General features: G+C 36.9%; 1 protein-coding gene and 1 long non-coding RNA gene across 4 annotated transcripts in view; one reads left to right on the top strand and one right to left on the bottom strand.

The window, feature by feature from the left end:
* The window catches only part of EVX1 (even-skipped homeobox 1), a 6,357-nt gene extending 2,546 nt beyond the window's left edge, over positions 1–3,811 (bottom strand). The window contains exons 1-2 of the mRNA XM_075589109.1: positions 3,094–3,811; positions 386–624 (exon numbers count right to left, since the gene is read on the bottom strand). Coding sequence (XP_075445224.1) covers positions 386–624; positions 3,094–3,505 — 651 coding nt within the window. The 5' untranslated portion in view covers positions 3,506–3,811. The remainder of the gene's footprint in view (positions 1–385; positions 625–3,093) is intronic.
* Positions 3,016–6,717, top strand: LOC142487459 (uncharacterized). Of its 3 annotated transcripts, none has more exons than XR_012799233.1 (3): positions 3,016–3,584; positions 4,371–4,454; positions 5,166–6,717. It is a non-coding gene; the product is annotated as an uncharacterized LOC142487459 (long non-coding RNA). The 3 variants fall into 3 exon arrangements; XR_012799234.1 differs by having other exon boundaries at positions 5,163–6,717; XR_012799235.1 differs by lacking the exon at positions 3,016–3,584 and adding an exon at positions 3,668–3,966 and having other exon boundaries at positions 5,163–6,717.
* The last annotated feature ends 783 nt before the right edge of the window (positions 6,718–7,500 follow it).

Below are 7,500 nucleotides of genomic sequence, written 5' to 3'. Positions count from 1 at the left end.
TATATATATATATATATATATATATTTATATATAAATATATATATATATATATATATATATATATATATATATATATATATATATATATATATATATATACATATACATATATATATAGCAATGTTAAGTTATCTTGGTAAGACACAGATGATAAGAAACATTTCTTATATGTAGACAATGTATAAACTATGTTAATTGACTACCCCAAATGTTTCAATAATTAAAATAATGAATGTTAAAGTCTAGAACATTACTTTTACATTTACAGTGTAACAGATAACTAGATACATACAGGATATGTATCAGTGTTCTATCGCTGTGCTATGGCAATGTAGACATGACGTAGTCCTCATTGTAAGCACAATGAAGGAATGGATACAATACCTTGATGGTGGTTTCTGGCAGGTTGAGGGCTGCAGCGAGTTCACATCTCCTAGGCCTTGACACGTAGTTCTCCCGGTAGAATTCCTTCTCCAGACGTCCTATTTGTTCCCTGGTGAATGCGGTCCTATACCGGCGCATCTGATCCCCAGCAAAGGATAAGGAGCTTTGAGAGCCACCACTTCCCTTTGATGAATCGCTACCATTCACAGGGCTGCCACCCATAGCCTCTGAGCACTGACCTGCACACAAAAGTCAAATACCAACATTATGTTAGATAGTTACAGTATATTACACACACACACACATACCACACTTTGGAACCCTGCATCCACATTGATTCGGGCCTAACAACAATACAAGTAGGATAACCTGAAATGAATGTATATATGTGCACCATGCAAAGAAATGAAGCCATGTTGTAGACTCCGTGTTAGCTTCTTGTGATTGATCTTCCCTTGACCTTTAGGAACCGAATTCAATGTGTCTGTGTTAATCTACATACACTGACACGATGTATTGTTCCTTTATTCAGCACAATTAGAAGCATTGCACCTTGCATGTTGCATGTAATATGCATCCTGCCAAACCACGCTCCATACCTGCACTTTCTTCATCTCATTGTCAATTGCCCTGAATATATACATTAGGACGCTCTTACACCTTTAGCTTCAAAACACAGATACTGCTCTGCAAATTCAATTGCCCATTTAGTCGTATAAAGCTCACGCTTATATTAACTCTTTCAGCTCTGAAAACGTGTCAATTTGCTTAAGGGAAGATACTTTGCTTGGAGATTGCCTCCTCTTTGTCTATCTCACAGAGCATCCACAACGCGTTTCATATTTATGAGCTTATATTGGGACCATCGTGTTTGGAAAGACACCTCCCGTCCTAACCCACTGTGTGTCTCTATGTGAATGCAGGGATCTAGTAGCCTTCATGGCCCTTCAGAAACGCTGCTCCTTGCAGTCTGTCATGGACCAACATGGGATTTCAAAACATCACAAATCTGTTATCCAGGTGAAATCGGAAAAGCCCCAGTCCAATTTTACCTTTACAGAACCGCCATTAAGGTCCATTCTAAGTGATAAAAACTTGCAAATAAACAGCCTGCATGTGAGCTTTAGCAATAGGCTTTACAAGCTGGTTTTACTAAATGTAGGATGCTCATTCATTTCCCTTTGAAACAGGTTATAATAGTAACAAGACTGGATGGCTTGCAATGAAAATGAATGCTCAATAATCTTGCATGACCGAAAACAGTTCCAAGTAAACATGGACCCGGTGTTTTGCACAGGTAGGGCCACCATATTAAGAGCACATTACTACAAGCAACATTACATCCTGTAAAGTCACAGAAATATAGAAATGATGGACTTGTAGACTTCATCAGTATTGTGGCATGGTCATTAGTCCCCACCTGATACCTTATGATGTATGCAGTATAATGACCAGTCCTTGTGATGTGGAAGGGACTGGGATGATTCGTATTTATTATTTGTTGAATGACCCTAATCAGGTACAATATTCATTTAGGCGACTCCACGTAGATTTACCATCGGTAAAAATGGAAAGGTGGGTAGTTAGGCATGTAACTAAAGGCCTATGCCCCTATATGTGCTTTCAAATGCAACGAATGCTTTTTGTACCTGACACCAAAGGGTTTTTACTCCCAGAGACAATTTCCGAGCTGGCGCCAGCCGGCCCTGGTCAAGTGAGAAGATCACTTGGACCTGTAACCAACATGTAAGGAGGATTCACCGCCGCACCTTGGCAGCCAGGAGTCTGCTGCTCCAATCTAATTGTCTTTCTCATCACCCAGGCGATATCTGCAAGCGGAGCTTCCTCAACAAAATCTTTGATCTCCAAACACACAAAAAAGGTGTCAAGCACTCTTACAGCGGTGATCACCCATGAAAAACGATTTAAATTGGGTGTAGAAGAGAAACGGTGCATTCGTTCTTTTTAGTGTACTAAGATAAAGACAATCATGTTTTAAAAAAACTATAGTTTGATTAGCATTAAATAAAGAATACTTTAAATGTATTGTTTAAAACCCTCAGAATAGTATGCACATATATATTTATAAAGGCAGCTCACTGTTGACATAGACACACACACACACATTATATGTATATATAGATATGTGTGTATATATGTATATATATATGTATATATGTGTGTGTGTGTCTATGTATATATATATATATTATATATCTATATCTATATATCTATATATCTATATCTATATCTATAAATAGAGAGAGAGAGAGAGAGAGAGAGAGAGAGAGATAGAGTTAATGTATTAACTGACCAATCATATAAAATTAATCCACTGACAAAAGAATAATTTTAAGTAATTGTAAATCTGAGATCCAATCTTATTGTAACAGAAGATAAGCTACTAATGTGTGTGTGTGTGTGTGTGTGTGTGTGTATGTATATATACATATATACATACATGCATACACAAACACACAATAATCTTAAAAAAAAAAAAAAAGAAGTATGAACTAGTAGTTGGTTAATGGTTGACACAATCCCCTTTTCTTTGCTGAATGAAATAGTGAGTAGCCGGGACGCAGGACGGGCTGGGGGCTGTGTTGTCACAGTGCGAGGTTGCACAAGGCAGGCTGGCTAGATCAGTGTGACAGAAGCAGCCCCGCTCTCGGGGCGCTGCTGGGGGTGCATGTGGGAGCTGCTGGTACCTTTGTTGTGCTGGTAGTCGCTGCTCCCTGTTGTGCAGTCTGGAGTGCAGCTCACTTCGATCTCCTCGTAAAAATCCGATTCAGTGTCCGAGCTGCTCTGGTGCCCTTTGGTAGACAGAGAGTCTGAGTGGGGAGGAGGAGGAGGTTGCTGGAGAGGAGAGAGCAGAAGCGCTGCTGACCTGCTGTCTTGGCCGGTCCCTGTCCCTGATAACACTTCCACCTCCTCCTCTGCCCTCTCTCTGGATGTCAAGGGGCCAGATCTAGGGCTCAGGCAACTTCTAGGAATCATCTTCTCCTGCGGCTCCTGAATTGGGCTTCCCACTGTTTCCGACAAATTAGACATCCTCTTGCCAACTAGAGTGCCAAGTTGACCTCCCTCCAGGAACATGACCATCTCCTTTCTGGTTTCCATCGTGGGAATGATAAAGTCCACAGCGAGCCAGGGAAGGACCTAGTGCAGGCAGCAAAGACAACGAGCAGATGAGCAGTGGGTAGGTGTGTAGGGTGACCCGGCGAGGCTTGCACTCCTCTGTGCTGTGCTGGCTCTGGGAGGGATCACCATTGCCCTCTTCTTTCTAAGCTGTCATCCTTAATGGTGCAATCGTCATTACAGTACCACTGCTGACGCCACTCATTGATTGCAAGTGGATAAATAGAAACGTCCGCCACCTTAAAGATGAAAGGAAAGCCGGAGCTAATGGTTTATAGTACTGATGCACCAGATGAACACGGATGATGAAGAAAGTGTGAACAAAAGATATGCATCTGGGAACAAACAGGCGCACAGACTCAGTGCTCTGCTCAGAGTGCTTTTTGGGGGGACCCTGTTTGATAATTTAATAGCTTTCACCATTTCTTTTATTTGATAATTAAGTACGCGGTGTATTATTTATATATATGTTTTTAGCTTTACTAGAGAACCTTGTTCTATAATTAATTAGAGGACTCAAACGGCTGTTTTTTTTTTTTTTTTGGAAGTGTGAAGATCTGTTCTCAAGCATCTTCACTGCATTATTTAGTATTTTCAACATGCAAAAGATGTACACATCCATCACAAACTCAAAAAAAAGGGGAAGAAAACAACTTCCAAACTTTGTTTGTGATCAAAAGACTGTTTGTTGTTAAGTTAATCTCCAAATATATATTGAACGTTTCTTTTGCATGTATTTATTTTGTATTTCCTTCATTCTAAACAAAATATCCCATTTCGAGATTTCTCACTGCATGTTTTTTTTTACTGAAGAAATCATTTTGCTGCCTTTGTTTCTTGTTCCAAGGTGCTGTTGCACCAGCGCTGTTTCCTTGTGGACCTGTCACCTTACAGCGACTCAACTTATATCACTGAATCTTCCACCTTTCAGGTAATTCGTTGAAACTGTATTTTAAATAAGTTATAATTGTGTCTATCTTTCTGTGCTTCCAGACAGGAATATAATAGTGAAGCAATACGAACACGAATATACAAAATACAATATATGTATATGTGTGTGTGTGTGTATATATATATATATATATATATATATATATATATATATATATATATATATATATATATATATATATATATATATATATATATATCTCAAATGTATTATATCTCAAATGTAAATATAACTGTGTGCTCATTTGCATGTCTTAATGTGTGGTATATATATATAATATATATAAAAATATATATAATAGATAGATATACATATATATGCATCATCAGATGATACATGTACACACGTGTGTGTGTGTGTGTGTGTGTGTGTGTGTGTGTGTGTGTGTGTGTGTGTGTGTGTGTGTGTGTGTGTGTGTGTGTGTGTGTGTGTGTGTGTGTGTGTGTGTGTGTAGAATAAAAAAAATTGCTTTTGCTTCACCACTCGAAAATATAATACAAAACTAATATTTTACTAATGGCTGATCAAAAAAAAAAAGCATTTGATAAGCATCTACAAGGTAAAATTGAAATGGAATCGAAAACATGTGTGGTAATATATTTTGTAGTAGAATTGGCTTTATAATGAACATCTGCACCTTTTTAATCGATTCTCCACTAAAGTAATTTTTGACTCTTACATTTCAAGCAGACGACTGATTTCCGACGTAAAGCTGGGCAAGAAAATTCCAAGACAATGCCGAAGCAAAAATAAAAATATGAATACTACTTTTCTCTGGGGATACCGGAGTGTGAACTATAATGGCTGTGACTATATCCAGTGGGATGCCATCTGGAGAATGAGGAGGCTATTCTCCACTGGTGAGCTAGGAAAAGCTACAATATCATGTAAGGGGGAAGTGGAAAAATAATCTTGACAGTAGCAATTAGTAAAAAGGAACATTTAATAAATGAACAGGAGAGGAAACACAATTCAACGGGAAACCAAAAATATATATAATCTAGTGTGCATTTAAATCCCAGCAATGTACCTTAGGGGTTCCATGGGATTTAAGGGAAACTGATAGTTTAAAGAAAAGAGAGGAATATGAAGTAAAAAAAACAAACTTTTTTTTCCCCCACCGGAAATAGATATTTGAAAAAGAGTTTCAAATTGTCCGTTTCTTTTTAAATAAAGGGGGGTTTCACATTAACAGGCATTTCTAGCACCTTATTGGAAGAGGACTGAATGTCTGGTCTTTGTCACCAAACTGGTGACTCCTTCCTCTGCACAGCAATTCAAGTTCACTTAAACAATGTAAGCAGGTAATGCCCTATGGCGATTTTTTTTTGTCTTCATTATCCTCATTTGGTGTTTAAAACTACCCTCTGTGTATCAATTGCTAAACTCTCAGTGGCCGAGTATCTGTGAGGTACAGAAAACCATTTGCACTGGTATAAGGATTGCTGTGGGCCCCTGCTTAGGCTACTCAGGAATGCCAGGAAAGTGCAATATTACAACTGGAAATGTGATATACATATGCAGTGCAGAGCTATGTATTCAAGCAAAGCCCGCATAGTTATGTTATGCCTTGGATTCCAGAAGCGAAAGTAAAATCATAGTTCTTATAGTTGTGTGTGTGTGTGTGTGTGTGTGTGTGTGTGTGTGTGTGTGTGTGTGTGTGTGTGTGTGTATATATATATATATATCACAGTTCCATTTTAATATCTGTTCAGGTCAAATACCATTGAATGTTTACTATTACATCCCCATTGGGGTACTGTTTTACGCCCTCTTTTTGATTATTATATAGTTAGTCCCGTGGCAACAATTAAGTAATTTAATTGGCATTATACAGTGCTTTTACCTCTGATATACCGGCCATAGAAAATGCAACATCATCTGTTCAATTCGTGTTAATTTTATGCTTTCAAATGATTTACTTGCTTTTTGGGGCAATAATTTAGAAATAATTGTAAACTACACAAGGCGGCGATTGCAGTAGAGCCAGAAAGCAAAGCAGTATTCTCAATAGAAAGTTTAGGAGCCCAATGGCCAAATGAAAGAGCACTGATACTAATCATTTCAAGTCAATGAAGATAGATGACCATAGAATTACTTTCTTGGGCATATCACCTCCAGCTGTTTAGAGTTTGGGGAGTGACAGACAAGAGAAACAGAAGTATTGTAGGTGGACTACAGTAAGTGTATTTTCTATATTCTGCAGCCAATATCTGTTTTAGGATTCAAGCTGTACTTTATTTTTACTTTGTTCATAAAATAAATGATCACTTCATTAGTTCACAACAAATTTTAGAATTCGACGATCGACTTTTACTTCTAATCAATATTTATGTTTTGTGGACCACTTAATGCATTACTGTGTTCTCTAATCTCTCTTTATATATGTATGTGTGTATATTTAATTATGTGTATATATATATATATATAAAAATAAATATATATGTGTGTGCGCGTGTGTATATATATTTAATTATGTATGTGTGTGTGTGTGTGTGTGTGTGTGTGTGTGTGTGTGTGTGTGTGTGTATTCATATATAGTTAAGATTAAAATGATGCATATTGTCATCAATCTCATGTAAGAATCTGGTTCTGACATTATGATTATAGTTCAAAGGAGGGAAATTGACCAATGTTATAATTTAAATGAAAACAACATACAATAGGTATGTGTGTATTATCTAAAAATTACACGTTCGCATTGCATATGAGTGAAATTCGTTATCAACCGATGGTATCTATCTATAAAGTTACATCCTCTGTTTGTTTCAGATTCTCTTTACTTATCAAGTAATTGTGAATTTTCACAACATATACATTCTGCTATTTTAAAGCAAAAAATAGAGACTTGTAATCTAGCAGTATATGTGCACAATACATTGCATATTTTACACCTACAGGAAAGTAAGGGAAGACAAAATGGAAAGATATGATTTAAGCTATACATCCATGTATATATATATATATATATATATATATATATATATATATATATATATATATATATATATATATTTATCTATCG

The sequence above is a fragment of the Ascaphus truei genome, chromosome 2, assembly GCF_040206685.1.
Source record: "Ascaphus truei isolate aAscTru1 chromosome 2, aAscTru1.hap1, whole genome shotgun sequence".
NCBI classification, from domain to species: Eukaryota; Metazoa; Chordata; class Amphibia; order Anura; family Ascaphidae; genus Ascaphus; species Ascaphus truei.
The sequence above is the reverse complement of the archived record's forward strand: the minus strand, read 5'-3'. Positions and strand labels throughout refer to the sequence as shown.